At 36.8% G+C, this 17,744-nt stretch overlaps 1 protein-coding gene across 1 annotated transcript in view; it reads left to right on the forward strand.

Annotated features, from left to right (window-relative positions):
• CNTN1 (contactin 1) overlaps positions 1 to 17,744 on the forward strand; it is a 246,688-nt gene that overhangs the window by 165,966 nt on the left and 62,978 nt on the right. The window contains exons 5-12 of the mRNA XM_062612293.1: positions 4,238 to 4,367; positions 7,007 to 7,179; positions 10,405 to 10,500; positions 11,527 to 11,733; positions 12,958 to 13,054; positions 13,209 to 13,390; positions 14,429 to 14,553; positions 16,519 to 16,636. Coding sequence (XP_062468277.1) covers positions 4,238 to 4,367; positions 7,007 to 7,179; positions 10,405 to 10,500; positions 11,527 to 11,733; positions 12,958 to 13,054; positions 13,209 to 13,390; positions 14,429 to 14,553; positions 16,519 to 16,636 — 1,128 coding nt within the window. The remainder of the gene's footprint in view (positions 1 to 4,237; positions 4,368 to 7,006; positions 7,180 to 10,404; positions 10,501 to 11,526; positions 11,734 to 12,957; positions 13,055 to 13,208; positions 13,391 to 14,428; positions 14,554 to 16,518; positions 16,637 to 17,744) is intronic.

Genomic DNA, 17,744 nt, shown 5'->3' on the forward strand with positions numbered 1-17,744 from the left:
GCTAATCTGAAAGGTTATAGAGTTAATGTAGGGTATTTTTAATTACAATAACTGCTTTTGATTTTGACAAATCAGTCCCTTCCCTTCTTCCTGCCAATGTTATGGTGACTTATAACCAGGGCAGCTATGTTCAAGTCATTCAGTTTTTAAAAATCAAATCAGAATTTGTCTGCTATGTTGTTAAATGTATGCCAGATTTGTAGCTGGTATGAGTAATTTAGTATCAGTGTAGTTAGAACAATACATAGAATTAACAAATTTATACAGAATTATATTATGGAAATAAATACTGAACTAAAGATATATGCTTTCTAACAACAACAGACAGTGATTAGGCTTTTGGAAATAAGATATGAGAAGTGGACCTGGATGGTGGCTATGTTGAAAAGTTCTGCATTACCTTTATAGATAATATAATTTCCTTATCAAAGAGGAGAAGGATGTGATAGGGAGAACCAGGAGCAGGGTGCATAGAGGATGCAAGGCCATTTGAATGGGCAATAGTTTGGATGTGGAAGGACATGAGGTGAAGGAAGATCTGCAGATGATTGATACAAGGATGACTGGCTACTGATTTGTTTTTAATTGCAGGGGGTGGGGGATTAAAACATAAGTAATACAACAGGACCGTATATGGGCTGGAAAACCTCTTTGTCTCTGTGTTCTGCATTAGTGTGTACCATGCAAAATTAAGTAGTTTGAAAGCTAGTTAGTTTTCTAAAAAGATGTTCACATAGAAAATTTCACATTTCCTGAATTAAATACATACAGAATCAAGATGCACTGATTAAGCCTTTTTATTGTGCCTTCCTTTTTCCTCTTCTGCTGGAGTTTGTTGAGATGACTTGAAAAGAACTGCCTCAGGTGGTTTCTGGTTGCTATTTTCAGACATCCTTTTGGTTTCTTTTCTTTGAATGTGTTGGGTATTTTATATTATGATCTCTCACAAGCTTGTGCAGGGACATAAAGGTGCATTAATATAATTTTGTAGCTCATCTGTAAGTAGTAGTAAGGCTTTCAGATATACGTCTTACTTAGGAAGTAGCTCTTCCAGATGGTTCAGTTAAAAAGACAACATTTTTCCACACAAAAGGTGGAAGCCTATAGCCCTGCCTCTATTCCACCCTTTGCACTGGCACAGCTCTTCATCAGTGAAAAAATTAACTTCACTAAACTGACAGAAAAGTAACCCAGACAAATAGAATTGAATAAATTTCCACTCTCTTTATCAGATACCTAAGAAGTCAGACAAGCAAGAGAGGTGTTGCAGGAATGTCTGGAGGGAAAATGACACTGCCCATCTGGAAAGTGTTGCCTGGAGAAGGGATGGCAGGACCAGCTTCCAGCAGTAATGGGTCTTATACAGGATCCATGATCTTGTCAGCTGTGTAGAGATTTTCTTAACCTTTGTGAAGGCTTCCTAGTACATTTTGACACTGACAAGAAGTCTGAGCCTTGTTTGCAGAATTTACTGAAGAATGCCTGGAATACTCAGAATTAGATGAGAGCCTTTACTCCAATTCAAAACATAAATCACAAGACAGGTACACAGAAAATAGGTCAGTAACAGTATTTGAAAGATCAGGTAGTCCATCCTTTTGCATAAAGCATGACCAGAACAGATGAAACGTGCCTTTCTTCTCATCCTTCGTTTACCTAATCCGTTCATTTTCTTCTTTCTTGTCCAACTTATTTCTCCCCTTTTTCTTGTTGGCACAAATGCGATAAGCTGATCTTTTTCCTTGTATTCTTAGTCTGCCCTTCTCTGTCTCTAATCTTCCTCACATAGACATGGTACTTCACTTAAAGTGTGAACTTTCTTGCTGATCCTTTCAAAAACTCTTTCTCCTCACATTTCTCCTCCTTACCGTTTCATATCACTGGTCCACACTCACATCTGAGAATGAAAGATTTATCAGTTGCCACACCTGACATTCAGTCTGTGTATCTTTTTCTGCTCTGCCAGGCATCTGAAACCAGATTCATAATAGATTGCAGCAGAAGTGCCTTTCTAAAGCGTATTTGATAGGTGTGAGAAACAGACATTCACTCAGTATAATTAATAGTGCTGGCAGCATTAAAGATTTATGCCATTAAATGCCTAAGTGGTCTATAATATCATTTGAGTCCTAAGGTGGAAGAGTCAGCTGTACAGGGTACAGTTATTTGCTGCAAGGGGCCATTGTTATTCTGTATTCATACTTGAAACTTGCACAGAAAGTGCTATCAGGTTTGTGGCTCAGTCATTCCAGGCTCCAAGCAAATATGTGATTCTTGCCTTTTCAGGCTGAAGGCACTTCTTTTGCGCTAGCGATATGTAGATTTTTACATCATATTGTGCTTTAATGCATGAAAAAAAGACCATTTTTCAAAACCTCTTCCTTTCTTTCTAGTGGCCTTATTTGCTTCTTTGAAAGACTTCTCATTACATGTGTTAGTTCTTTAAAATGAAGTTGCCTGACCATACATGTAGCAGCATAACAGTGTCTTCTTGACCTGTTCCTGCCCTCAAGGCATAAGGTGATTTTTTTCCACAAACTTGAACTGGAAAGGGAACTTACTTTTTATCTGTAACCAGTCTTCTGCTGGTGCTGTAATCCAGTGTCTGTCTACGAATACGGAATTAAGGAACAATAAAAATGTTAGCTGTGGAAAGATTTTTCCTGTATATATGATATTTTGACATTGACAATTTGCATTCTTTATTTATGTAGGTATATCCTTTCTTCTCTTTTAGGCTTTCTAAAAACTGTTTAATTTAGAGTTGTTTTATAACCAAAGGCAAGACTTTTAACAGAATAGTACTAAATCATAATTAGGTTTAAGGACATGAATATGTTGCATTGCCTTGATCTGTGAAGGTTTTTTAAATGTAGTATTAGAAGACATGTACTGAATTTTATAGGCAGTACAGGTACTATTGTGAAATGTTAGGAGCTTTCTGTCCTTAACTGTTGCTTTGGGAAATTTTTAAGATGAAATGATTCAGTCATCTCTGAAGAGACTGGGAAAATTGTTTGGTTTGTTTTTTTCTCCTTGTATTATAAGGTCATTTTCCAGACTTCTGGCATCTCTAGGATTTGGAGCAAGGCTCTGAACTTGACTGGAAAGTGAACCTGGTAGCAGTCATGTACTAGTTTGTTTTTCCCATGAGTTTGCTTACAAGTGTCCATACTGTTGGTTCAGTCTCAGTAGAGATCTGTGAGAATTAGACAGCTGTGTTGTCTGAAAATTTTACCTCCTCACTGTGCCATTCTATGCCTGGAATGTACATTTGCCATTTTCACAGGAAAAAAACCCAGTTACATCCTGGGTTTACTGAGCAAAATTTTCCCAGAGCATTCCACTATTGCTCCTAGTCTTGCTTTTACAGATGCCAGAGAGCAATCTTGCATGTCTGGGGAGATCATACAGTGGTTTGGGTTGGAAGGGAACTTAAAGATCATCTAATTCCAGCCCCAGCAAATAAAGGAGAAGGGAATGCAGCAGCGACAGCCAGAGCCCAAGACCTTTACAGCAGCATCAGCAAATGGAGGGAAAAGATGAAAAAAAAATAGTTTGTTGACAAAACTATTTGACATTTATTCACCTTTAAGTGCTTGAATTTAAAAACTTAAATTATTTTCAATGTGGGATTTCTTATTTTTTATTTTATTTGGAGGGGAGAAAGTTAACATATACATATATCTGAGCTTGAAAGGAAAGATAGAAGTATGTTCTTGACACAATGTAATCCTCAGCTTTGATCTCCAACATAAGGGGTTTTGTCTGGTGCAGTAAAGAGGCTGAATATGTAAAAAACACTGGATCTGATTAGGATATAAATAAGGAACACCTACTATTTGGATAGTTGTTCTGAAACTGGACCTGTCTGATAAGTATTTGTTGGCCTCTGAAGTAAGTTGGTCTTACTGCATTTCTAAAGGGCATAACTTCAATTCATAATTATCTCAACCACATTTGGCATAATGATAATTAAATAATAGTAGAGAAGACATGGGAATATAGTTTGAGTTACTCTAGTTCTCAGAAGGAAGGTATGAAGCAGGAGTCAATGAAGGAAGGCCAGCACTTCTGTTATCCTTACTGCTCTGGTTTTCTTGATACATATAGAGCTTGATTTGGGGGTACTCAATATTTAGTCTTCGCATTTTGAATGTGAAAAGTGTGATGTAATTTCATCTTAAGGTTGACTACTAACTAAAAAGCGATTAATTTCAAACTACCAATTTTTCAGAGGAAGGAAACAAAGGCTATGGACCTGTTTTTGAGGAGCAACCCATTGATACCATCTATCCAGAAGAATCTTCAGATGGACAAGTTTCAATGAACTGCAGAGCTCGAGCAATTCCTTTTCCCACTTACAGGTAACCTCTCTTGTTTTGATTTTCAGGTCTTAGGTATTTTACTCAGTGAAGGTTTCAACTCTGAAATGATTGGCTGTCTTAACAGGTTACAAAAGGATTACAAAAGGATCACAAATATTACAGGATACAAAGTCTTCGAGGCAGGGAAAAATGGAGAGATTTACAATTTCTGAGTAAGAGCCAACCTTGATTCAGTTTGCCCAAATGTCTAGTCAGCATTGAAGACAGTACGTTCCTTTTGTGTTAGAAGTTTTCAGCTTTTGAAAGGAATACTGATCCATATGCAAGCAAAAAAAATTATCTTTAAAAAATAATTAAGAGACCATGTTTCTAGGTAAGGATGACGGGCATTTAAGTCCTTGCTCTTATTGATTCAGAACAGCTTTTTTTGTTGTAGCTTACCCTGAAAGAAGAATGACTGGCTGTTGAACCTGGATATTCTACATCCTATGTTGCTTTTGCATCCACTGCTGTACAGAGATGCTCAATAATGTGTCAGCTCTGCTACTGAAGACATTAAAAAAACTTTATTCTGGAAATACTTTTCAACTAGTTTAGTAGGGATTCACACATGACCTCTTTCACAGTATTTGTGGTCATGTTAGTAGCAGAGCAATCCTGCTTTATTGTATGACCTCTGGGTATCCATACGAGTTTGTCGGCCATTATCTGCTCTATTATGTACAGGAAGATATCCTTAAGATTGTCACTATTAAGACCATGACTAATTTACAACTAGTCAAGGGCAGAAGACTGTTGTCATCATAGTAAGGGGCAGATACAATGTCTTGCCAGTAAAAAAAGTTCAATTTAATTAAATTGTTCTCTGATCCTATGATCTGCATCCAGTACTCACTTAGGTGTTTTCCTAGATTCTGACTTCTAAGACAGAACAAGCAGTTGAGTCTGTTTGCCATTCTTTTAAATGTGTTTAAAATGTTCATTGCCGCCTTCTTTAAATATGCTTACTGATTGTCTACATGTACAGACCCACCTGTGATTGAAGGATTTCAGGGAGAACTACAATGCCCCTTTTAAATATGATCCCTGTGTCTAGTATATTTACAAGTTTTTCTACACTGCATTTTGCTGTTGCACCTGTTTGCTCTCCCTATGCTTTGAGAGGACTGGAAATGCAGAGGTATCAGATTAGATACACATAGGTTCAATACCCTTCTGATACTCTTCCCCATGACTTCTAGTCTTTCCAGAGACTCCTCCACCCTGTCTGCAAGACTATGTAAACATGCCATCTATAGAGTGATCATGGGCTCTACGTAAATTTTAGCATTCTTCGTATCTGTTATGGGCTCTGCAAAATCTGAGCTCTTCTTATTTTCTCACATTGTTATTTTGTCTCAATATATTTTACCTCAAATATATTATTTTCATTTCCCAGACTGCCAACAGCTCATGAGCCAAGATTTTCCTGTCTCAGAAGTAGATAAGTCCTTCCTGCCACATTCTCATTACAGCATAAGCTGTTCATTTGACAGTTATTCCTAGGTATTTCCTAACAGAGGATTTATTATTTGTAATGCAGACTTGCAGTATGTCTCATAGGACTGAAGTGATGCCTCTAAAATCTTGTAAAACTCAAATGCTATTTATTGCACCTTAAAAATCCTGCAATTTCATTATTTATTTTTTATTTATTTTTTGTTAATATCACCTTTATTATTGTTTCTTTCCATCACAATTGCAATTTCAGTTTCCAGATGGGTATTCTGTATATTTCAGTACATCTTTGATAAGGAAGGAAGACATAGGGCATGCAATCTCATTTTCAAACATTAATGCCTATCTTTACTTTGTGGCAAAAAAAAAAAAGTATTTACACCGAAGTAATATTATGATGTTTAAATGTTTAAGTTGCATCTTCCCTGCTCGTGCTCCGGAAACGTGCAGTTTCTTTCAGAGACGGTTATGTGCTCCCCCTTGTGGACGCAGTAATAAATACAGAGCTATCGGTGGTGGGTACTGGTTCCCACTCCGTGTATTGTTTCTTTAAATCAGTAAGGGCCAGACCTAGGTGACCGAGTTTCCCTCCTAGTTCCTGAAGTGCAAGTTACAGAAACTCAGGGAGCTGCCTGTGGGGTTTTACAGTAGTTAAGGTGAGAGTGTCCAGCAATTTTCTGAGTGTAGGAAGTAGGTCTTGAATCAGGCATTCCACTGTTTCTGCACTGACTTCACTGGCCTGTTAGGCTGTATGAAACATTTTCATCCCCTACAGCAAGTTTTCAAAAGGCTCTTAAAAATTTCACTGCAGAGGGAGTATTTTCTTAGCTAATTTGGCCTTAAATAACTATTTGATGATATGTTTGCAATCCAATACTTGATTACTATCAAGCTCGTTCACAGCCAACTCAAGCATCTTCTGCTGCATGGCCAACAATCAGGTTTTAACCTATCTCACATCTCTGAGAAGGCTAACGCAGTCTGAGACTGTTATATTTAAAAGATCTATGGAGTTCAGATCTGTGGCTCTTGCTGAAGAAATACATAAAACATATACAGAAGCGTATTCATACCTTCCTGTATAGCTTATAATGATTCATGAGTTATTTTTCAAAACATATTTCTTACCAGGTTTGGGTTTTGGGGCCAAACCTTACATCTGGCTTTTCTTTTTTTAATAGGTGGAAACTCAACAACTGGGACATTGATTTAACAAAGGATCGCTACAGTATGGTGGGAGGCAGACTTGTTATCAATAATCCAGAGAAATCAAGGGATGCTGGAAAATATGTCTGTATAGTATCTAATATCTTTGGAACTGTCAGAAGCAGTGAAGCCACTCTGAGTTTTGGATGTAAGTTGATGTTTATGTCAAAGCATAGAAGCTGGATTGTCTTCTGCTAGCATATGCTATTGCTGTATTGCTCTGTAAAAATAATGCGTTGAATGGCTTAGTCTGCAGAGATCAACACATAATGAGTTTTGTAAGCATTTTATATTTTTAGCATTCAGATGATACATCATCCTTCTCAATGCGTTATTGTTAAATTAATAATTGAAGAGACTTATGGAACCAGATCTTGAGATAATAATGTCCAGACTCTTTTTAGATATGGTAGGAGATGAGGAGAAATACTCACAGAGGAAAGATGCAAGTGAGGGCATATGCTGAGGAGGTGCTGCTGCAGTGCAAACACAACTGAGATGCCTGCAGGAGAAAGGCATGGCACTCGCTAGTAAGGCATGCTCTCTGACTCCTAGGCTGCGATGAAGACCCTGCTAGGGGACATTTCTGTCAACTTCTGACAATCATGAACCAGTCTTGTGAATGCATGCATATGCACAGACCTGCACTGTCAACAAATGCATGCATTGGAAAAAACTGATGTACTACAAGAAGAGTAATGTAAAATTTTGCTGACTGAGCACAGTGTTTGGGATTTTTATTTTATTTTGCCTTAAGATGCTTTTTTTCCTCAATGTATTTTTTCATCAGAGAACAAAAATAGGAATCCACAAAAAATTAATCCTCTCTTACCAGTGACAGTTCACAAAGGCCTGTGTGCCTTTTAATGCTGAGAACATCTGAGAACACTGTCTTTAGTAGAGCTGGATCTTTTTAGCTCCAGTGCTTTAAAACCCATTAAAATCTTTTTTAACTTTTACACACATCCTCCCGAAGGAAGGAATTTTATCCTGCAGGAGTATTTAGTGGCCTTTTGGTGTGTGCTGAGCAAAATCAGAGATGATTCACTGTTCTACTTGCTGGGAAGCAGTTTCAGAATAGTCAAACATGTAACTTCACAGCAGAGAGGCTGCAAGAATGACAAGGAAGAGAAATTTGCATACTCTTTAGCTACTGCTTGTATGCTTATAGGAGTAGAGTGATTATGCTAATTCTTTCATTCTAGCTAAAAATGAATTTCTTCCAATTAAGGGTTCATGGAATCACACATTATAATTACTGAGTAATAACTAAGTAGTGCTTATGCAAAGAAGATATTAAGACCCAGTCAGAAACAGCATTTCATAAGTGGGAAAAAAGGTATACAGTTTCATCTCAATAATTGAATGACTTTCCCGTGCCTGGTATAGACTATTTTATTTCAGGACTAGCATAATGTTTTACATACACAAATTGCCTCTCTGTTCCCATGTCTATAAATATGTGGTGGCCGTCCTAAATATTTAGAAGTTATTCAAGAATACTATAAACAAAATGTCTACACTTTAAAATAGCTAAAATAACTTAAAAGCAATGATAGGTTTTCCTTTCATCAAACCCTACACCATGCATATGCAAAGCAGTATCAAATTAGAAACACATTGTTTGCTAATGATTGTAGTTTTTATTTTTTCCTATTTCTGCAAGAGATTTGAGGCACTACTCTGTTCCAAAGAAAGCAAAATTGAATAACTGTGACAAGTATGTATGATGATCAGGAGATCTGAAACAAGAAAATGGATGTTTTAGGAAGAGATCAGTCAGTATTTTGAGGATACAAAGTAGTTGTGGAGTAAGGTCCATGCTGGCAAGTGGAACAGGAATATACTCAAACTACTGGAGATATATGAATAGAGGTATTCCAATTTTTGTGAAGAGCTTCCTTGACTTTGGGTACAAATCCTGTCTGGTCAAACAGCTAATTCTTACTGAATCCATATGGTAAACTTGGTTTCTTTGTTATCAAAGATTAATATTCCACATTAATTGGGAGCTAGTTGTGGAGAGCTGAATACAGTCATTGCACCAAGGCACAAGGTAAATATAAATAAAATAATAATCAGAAGTCCTTAAAGAGTGCCTGCCATTTAGGCATTGATCCAGTCAGGATCCTGTCACTGTGTTATGTACTGATCTGTTTGAGCAGAATAACCATTAATATTTCAGAAGACAGAAGAGGCGTCTTTCCCTGAACATAACTTTCCTAGAGTTCTTTTCATGTATTTGACAAAACTTAATGACATTTGCTTCTTAGATTCTTGTAGTCATTCAGGTCTGACAGTTATAGTTGGCTTTGGAGGAATCCTTCACCTGTACCATGTTTAGTAAATGTAGCAGCTGTTTCGAAGTTAAGGAATTAACTATTTTTAGATAATGCCGACTGTCTACTGGATCCATCTAACAATACATTGTATTTTACGGTACTGAATAATTTCTGTTTCCTTCTTAATATCTTCTAGCATGCGGCTCTGTCCTGATTTTTTCTTGATTGTTTCTGGCTGGCCGCTGTTAGACTTAAGTTTTAGTTAGATTTCGTATCCAGCACTGGCAATTTAGTAGGACTGGATAGCTGCCTACCACTGAAGAAAGCTGAAGGAATCTGAATGAAGTGAGCTTAAATGGTTTCTGTGGTAGAATATTGCATTCAGAGTCTGTGCATGTGGCTGTCACGCATATATTGTTTGCACCACCATAACATTTAAAGGATTCCATTTGTGATCTCTATAACCTTGCTGCACTTGGTGACATGGAGAAGCTTCACAAGAGAAGCTTCCCTGCCTCAAGATGCAGATAGTTTCATTTCAGATGGGATACATAAAATGAGTGAAAAGAAGCAGCAAATTGCCATTATTGACCCTGTTGCAACTGTTGTCTTATCACTGCAAATACCATTACTATTCTCCCACAGTCTGTGGGATGATGTGTAGCTCCATGAAGGAGTTATCAGGGAAGGCAGCCAGGCCATTTTAGAGAAACCACTTTAAGTTACATTAAAGGATTAAACCTGCATTTTTTGAGAAACCAAATGAAAAATAACCTAAAATTCTTCTCCTTTCTCTTCTGTGGGATTCCTTCTTCAAATGTAGCTCACTTGGCTACCCTTAGGGATATGTTCTGCACAAGGGTGTTTTTCTGGCATTTATGATTATGATGACTAAAATACTGTAAAAAATTCATTACACTTCATAATGACAAAGTTAAAATGAGAAAAACTGGTATTATGGGTCCACAGATATCTATCTACCATATATTGTTGTATTCCTGTGTTAATGTCTACAGGGCTGAAAATAATAATAAAGAAAAATTCTTGTGTTAAACCCCCCCATTTTTCCTCCTGCATTCTTTTTAAAATAGATCTGGATCCCTTTCCACCTGAGGAACGCTATGAGGTTAAAGTGCGAGAAGGTGTTGGAGCAGTGCTTCTTTGTGAGCCTCCTTACCACTACCCAGGTAATTCAGCATAAAGTGCTTAATTTTCAACTGCTTAAGAGTGGAAAAGAAATAAATATTTATTTTTGAAAGTTTCTTTTAATTTTACTTAAACAGTAACTTTCATGCAGCTTGAGAATCACTGTTCAGGTTAGGTTTCCATTTTGTATATGCCTATAGTTGACTACATGTAAAGGATATTACTCAATTTGCAAATAGATTTTGATACCTAAATTACTCAGACTAATCTGGCTAATGGAAGGGAGGCTTGTTCTACCATTCAAAAGACCTGAGTAGATGGTGCTGTATCACTCTGTCATCCCAGACTTTCTGCTGGCCTTGAGCAAGGCCCAGTTTCATTCCACCTAATGAAATTACATCAATAGAAATGGCCATGGGCTCTTGTTAAAGTCATGGAACAGCAGTAGGCACCAGATGAGATTATTCATGCTCTAGAAGTGCCTTTTTCTCACCATTAGCTATTGAAGAGTTCTTTAGGGATTATGCCCGTAAACTCAAGTATCTGCAGTTCCATTCGGAGGGCTGAATTCAGGTGTTAGCATCTCTTTTATCTTGTAAAATAGGATAATGTTTTATTTTTCATACTCTGTGTCTAAGTATTGCAAGGCATTAAAGAACTGAGGTATATTGCTAGTTAAAATATTCTAAGGTTTTGTCTAAATTCCAAGGCTGGTGAGGGCTTCCCAGCTTCTCAGTTGTGTGAGCTAAAGACCCAGCTGCCCATCTCCTCCCACTCCACTCCAGTTCCTATGGGAAGGCTGTGCCCAAGGGGAGCTTCACACACTGTAACTGGGTGCTCAGTAATCTGCACTCATGGCAGCAGTACTCCTGTGTTCAGTGTAGACGGGTATTAGCTGGCTACTGAGACATGTATATTATATTCTCTCCCACATAGCTGCCTCTCCCAAAGGAAAGATCTATAAGCTAGACATCAGAGTGAAGTAATTTATATTCAGACAGGATTCCATGGGTTAAGTAGGTGATAGTATTGGTTTTTAATATTGACTAGAAAATATTTTTCTCCAGATGACCTCAGTTATCGGTGGCTTCTAAACGAGTTCCCAGTATTCATTGCTTTGGACAAAAGACGATTTGTGTCACAGACGAACGGCAATCTTTACATTGCGAATGTAGAAGCATCAGATAAGGGCAATTATTCGTGTTTTGTGTCCAGCCCATCAATAACAAAGAGTGTATTCAGCAAATTTATTCCACTTATCCCCCAGTCTGATCGTAAGTATTGGAAAAAGTGTTCAAAATGTTTGTGGTTTAATTTTGCTCATTTATAAGTACTTTCAGCTCTGTGAGGAGAAGTACGTGGCAAGTTATAATGACTACTGCACAATGTCATTTAGTTTTCCAGGTACAGAGGTTAAAAACATTCCCATTCACAGTGAAATCTCTGTGAAGGAAATCTCTCTGAATTCATTTACAAATTTCCTTTCATACTATCAAGAACAGAGTTCTCATCCTCAGAGTCCTCATCTCTTTTGTGTGATAAGCCCCTGTACTCATCCCAAAACCTTTAATATTTTTTCTGACCTTGTCTTTGGTTCTAAGTGATATTACTGTAAAGCAGAAACTTCATGTAAAAATTAATGAACAGCATCAGGAATTAATTTTTTTCCCAGCAAGTCCCCCATGAAAATGGAAAATCCTTTTCCCCTGCTGAAATTTGCTATCCAATGGTGGTCTAAGAGCTTTGTGTCTCAAGACAGTCCCCATGGCTTTGTCTTACTAGATAATTCTTTGCCATTTCTTCATGAAAAATGCATATATTCCAAATGGTAACCACGTTCCCTTTTGCCACTTCAGACTGTCAGTCACTAGAATCTCGTAAGCTCCTCATTAAGAGTTCAGTGACCCTTTTATTTGTTAAACTTTCCATATTCCAGTGAAGAACTGTAATTGAATTTGAGTAATTACAAATCAGTGATCTTTGTCCAAATTTTCCATGGCCAATACTCATACTGAGATCTTCATCTAGAATTGCAAGAGGAGTCCTACAGGGATCATCAGTAGGTAGATTTGATTACATTTGCGTCCCTGTGCCCTCATTAAGATGTAGATTTTCTGGCTCTAATTCCTTCATACCCTTACTAAGATAATAATATTAAATTCATAATAATTCAGAATGTTCCATTCTGTAAAAGAATTTGTGGAAAAGAGAGAGTCAGTCTTTTGTCTACCCACATGCACAGTACATCATCACACTTCAAATGCAAGTATATGTTAAAGCATTGTGCTGTAAAAATGTTAGGCATAACCATCCAGAGAAAGATAACTAGTTGTTGAGTAAAACAATTCTGCATTACTATTAAAAGTTCAGGGCTAAATCAGACCTCATGAACGGTCAAGCTCCGTGTAAATGATTTTGTCTGGAATTTTATGAACGTTTTTCTTGAGCTGTATTTTTTTCTGATGTGCCTTTCCTGAAAATCTCTTTTTTCATCTTAGGTGCTAAAGTATATCCCGCTGATATCAAAGTTAAGTTCAAGGACACGTATGCTCTCCTAGGGCAAAACGTGACGCTGGAGTGTTTTGCTCTTGGGAAGTAAGTGTATTTTAAAGTTATTGTAGAGCACTATTTGCTTTCATATTTCAGGGAATGAAAAGACATTTTTCATCATCAAACGCTGTTTTGTAGTCTGCAATTTAACAGCCAGTTCTTGAACATGCTGATTTGTACTTTGCTGTACCTTTTCAAGTCCTGTTCCTGAACTCAGATGGAGTAAATACCTTGAACCCATGCCAGCCACTGCTGAGATAAGCATGTCTGGTGCAGTTCTTAAGATCTTTAATATTCAGTATGAAGATGAAGGACTTTATGAGTGTGAAGCTGAAAACTATAAAGGAAAGGATAAGCATCAAGCAAGAGTTTATGTACAAGGTAAGTAAAACAATTTTATTCTTCACAATCTATGTTGCTTTCACTTATGTTGCAGATATTTTTGTTTCCACAGTTGATGTCAGTGCTGACTCATAGCATCATCTTGACACGCTGCTGTTCAAGCTAATAGAGCAATATCAAAACTCACGCATTGAATGTCAGGCGTTGAATACCAGGCATAACATTTGAGTATTAATTGAACAGCTACTTAAGTTATCTGGTTATGATAGCTGTGTATACACCTTGACATAATAATGACATAGTAATGGAAATTAAATAAATTTAGAGTACTTGAAGTGAAAGAATTTCCAGGAAGAAAAGGAGATGATTGGATTTGTTGCACTTTCTTGTTTCCTCTTTTGTCTACTCTGTCTTAGCTCTCACTCTTACTAGTTACACTCAACTATTTATTCCTTCAGCCTCTGTCCCTTCTCTTCATGCATTTGGCTAAGTGAGGGAACCAAAACATTGCATCTTACCTCTCATAGTGGAATCATCCCAAGTAGCCTGACTGCCTTGACCAAGACTTGTGCCACGTAACTGTGGCATGAAAAGGTCATCCATAACATCTGAATTACCTTCAGGAGATTTCTGTCTCTTCTCATTGACTGTACAGAAAATCTGCCTAGTTAAGACCCTTGGTTAAGTGCTTGAACTTCACTGGGAGAAATTCAGAATTGGTGTGGGAAGGTTGTTACTGTTTGTAATAGGTAAAGGTACTAAATAGGTTCATTTCCTTAGCAAACCCAAAAATGCTGGGACATTTTCAATATTAAATTCTTAATTAGCTTGTCTGGACCAAAGGAATATTTTCTTGGAGAACTTTTCAGTACTTACATGGTATTACACCATTTTGTGTCATTTAACTGTCATTTTATGGTATTATTGAGTAATTTCCACATTGTGTAATTGATAGGTCTGTATAAGTGGTAACATAACTTTGGACACTCGTGGAAAAGCAGTGGAATTAATACAACATAATGTTAATTAAATATGTATCTGCTATATTTACAAGGCATCATGGTTATTATCTTTCAGCTTCTCCTGAGTGGGTAGAACATATCAATGATACAGAGAAGGATATAGGCAGTGACCTCTACTGGCCTTGTGTAGCTACAGGCAAGCCTATTCCAACAATTAGGTGGTTGAAGAACGGTGTCGCGGTAAGTATATTGCCATAGATAATATAGGATTGATTGATTAGCTGATGGAAATTATTTTCTGAAGCATGCATTATTAAAAGGTTAAAAGAAAATCAATTATCATGATACAAATATTTGCTGATCCACTTGCATTAGGCATTAAAATCTATTTTATAAAGTTTCATCTGAGTCTTCTCTTCAGTTTTCTGAGGATATGAAGAATTCAGCATTTCTTTAGGCTATTTAATATTCAGTCTGAATTATGAACTCGACTTTTGACCACATTTTGGGAGGTGGATATCCCTTTTTCTCCAGTCCTCTTTATCTAAATGCTATTTTCTTCTCTCTGGATAAAAAATGTCTATCAGCATATCTCCAGAAGTAATCTTTTTTACCACATTAAACATGAGTATGTCTTTCAAAATGTAAGACAAAATAGAGTCAGTGGAGACAAGAGAAGAAAGGGTAATTTTTAAATTACCAGTGCTCCTGTATTATGCTTTTCCCCATTTTTCCTAGCCACAGTCTATTGCAAAATTCCATTATTTTAGGTGATGTGAAGTTTAAATGAGTACCATTTGATAATTTAAATTTATTACATTGGATATTTTCTCTCCAGGCATTTCAACAATGTAATATCTATTGCTTAATATCTATTGTATGATGTGTCATTAAAGAACAAAGAGGATAGAAGAGGGCACAATGTAATGTTGCATCTGTTGAGCTGTGGCAGCACTGATCTTGGCAAGCAAGCAAAAAAAGACAATGAGGCAGCATTGGTTTGCCTTTATGTTTTAAGAAAAATGTGGGAGCTTGGAGGGAGAGTAGAGGTATCACCATCTGCCATATGGAGATGGCTTAAACCAGGAAAAACAATGCTCCTTTCTAGCTTCAGTAGTTATTACAAACAAGTAATTTAACAAATGAATTGCTTGATGGTCCCCACTCAGCTTGGCTTTCACTGAGAAAATCTCCATGCTGGATTGCTGAAAGCGGTGTGTAATTCTGCAGTAGTACACCAGAAGATTATGCTGTGTGTTACTATTATGAGATGATTTCCAAATGGAAAATAGCAAAAATATTTAAATTGCCTTGAAAATATAGCTTGCTTCTAAATTAAATGATTTTTAATTTGGTGTTTCACTTAGCAAAAAATAAAAATTTTCAGATAATCTGATTTAAACATTTTTTAAATAAAAGTGCAGGATATATATTTCCTTTAATCTTTTTCAGATAAATAGTATTCTTTTAATCTTCCACTACTCCATGCACTCCAATTTACTCATATGCAAGATTTAAAGCTTTTCAGCTTGATTTTGACAAGAAAACAGAATTCATTAACACGATCTTTCAAAAACAGACATCTACTTGTACTTTACAAGATGCACCACCACACTTTTTGTACTTTTATACGTAATTGTTTAGAAATAGATTAAGTACTTTATTTTGATTTACGGTATTTTCTTTTGGTGTTAAAACAATGTAATAGAAAATAATTTATGCTACCTCTCAGAGGAATCGTCTGAAAAACTTCTGCCTCACTGGGACTTGCTTTGACCTTTTACTGTTGTAAAACGATGTACATACAACAGAAGGTACTGAACCGTGAGTGTAGAAAAACAAAGCTTATGTGCATAAAATGAATTTCATTTGTTTCTTATTTCTGAATCAGTAGTGTTTACATTAGTATGGTAACAAGGGACTGAAGAGTAGGTGTGTCAAGTGCCACTCAGCTAAGACTTTTCTATCTATATCGACAGACACTGAGTCTGTCTTTAAAACAAGAAGGTGAATAGATTGTCATAAAGACTGAAATGTAACGTGGGTAAAATAAAATCTCACTGGTGTCTTAATATTATGTGAGGAACTCTTTTCTGAATGTTGTCCCTAAAAAAATAAAATAGAAGATATGTGGAATGCATATAAATTCATCAGCATACATAGTCTATATGAATATCTTGTTGTTTTATTGATTCTGTGTTTTAGTTCCGGAAAGGTGAACTAAGAATACAAAGTCTGACCTTTGACGATGCCGGCATGTACCAATGTATAGCAGAAAACACACATGGAATTATTTATGCAAATGCTGAACTGAAGATTGTGGGTCAGTAGGATTACTTGCTCTATTTTCTGTTTCAGGTTTGAGTAAGATAGCAGTCATATTTGCAGGCATAGTTTGGTAACAGATTCCTGTGAGGATAAAGCTAAAAAGCCTCGCTCAATCTAGGGGCTTTGTTTGAGCTCTCTATCTTGTTTTTGACAACAAATTGAGGAATCAAGTTTCCAATTTGCAGGAAATATTTTCTATATTATTTCTGATGTTTGCTTGCTGCTGTTACTTCTCAGCTGAACTGATGGTACAGAATTTACATGAAGCATGTAAGGATTACCGACTACCTTCTCAAGCTTGCAAAACTTGAGGAGCATTTTCTTTTTAGCTTGTCTATGTCCTCTCCTCTGTGGGTAAAATATGCTTTTTTAAAACCCTGTTGTCAGTCACCAAGCCTTTAAAGCTCTGCCTCTTCACTCTGTCTTTTGCTTTTGCTTTCTACAATCTGCTATGACCAGCTGCAATGGTTGTGTGCAATATAGCTGTTCCATTTGATAGCTGGATGTTGTCATTAATCCACTGTTTTACGAAGGAACATACTATTGAAAGTTAGACTTTCACATCCAGAGTGCTCAGGCTTAAAACAATTTCTGACATTTTTACTGATGTCATTAGAGCAGGCATAACGGCAGTATGATACGGCTTTCCTAGGAGATTTCCTTGCAGAAGTTACCCTGGGTTCTTTCCATCTCATGCTTGCCTTCAGACTTTCCCAAGTGCTAAACTATCCTTGTCTTCCCCAACCCACTGCACAAAAATACAGAGTTTTTCTCTGTACTGCTTTAATGAACTTATAGCCCAATTTCTTTAAGCTGTGTCCATTCGATGAGATGCAAAATAATTAAAAGCATTTTGGTTTTTATTTGGTTACAAGTAAAGAGAAAATGAGTAAGCAAAGATCTAACCTCAGTGTGTAAGAGTGGTGCCTGTTGTACTCATATCTCATTACTCTTGTAAATCTGAGACTGCATCTAAGACGAGTCAGTCAAACAGAAAACTACAAAGAGGAGGAAGGGTACAATCTTAATGTTGCTGGGGGGGTTAAAATCACTGAAAAGTGAAACAAACTATTGTTTGAAAATATGATCGAATGAGCCACTTT

Source organism: Pezoporus occidentalis, unplaced genomic scaffold, assembly GCF_034315485.1.
Source record: "Pezoporus occidentalis ecotype Australia unplaced genomic scaffold, CSIRO_AGI_Poc_V1 ctg100, whole genome shotgun sequence".
Taxonomy (NCBI): domain Eukaryota; kingdom Metazoa; phylum Chordata; class Aves; order Psittaciformes; family Psittacidae; genus Pezoporus; species Pezoporus occidentalis.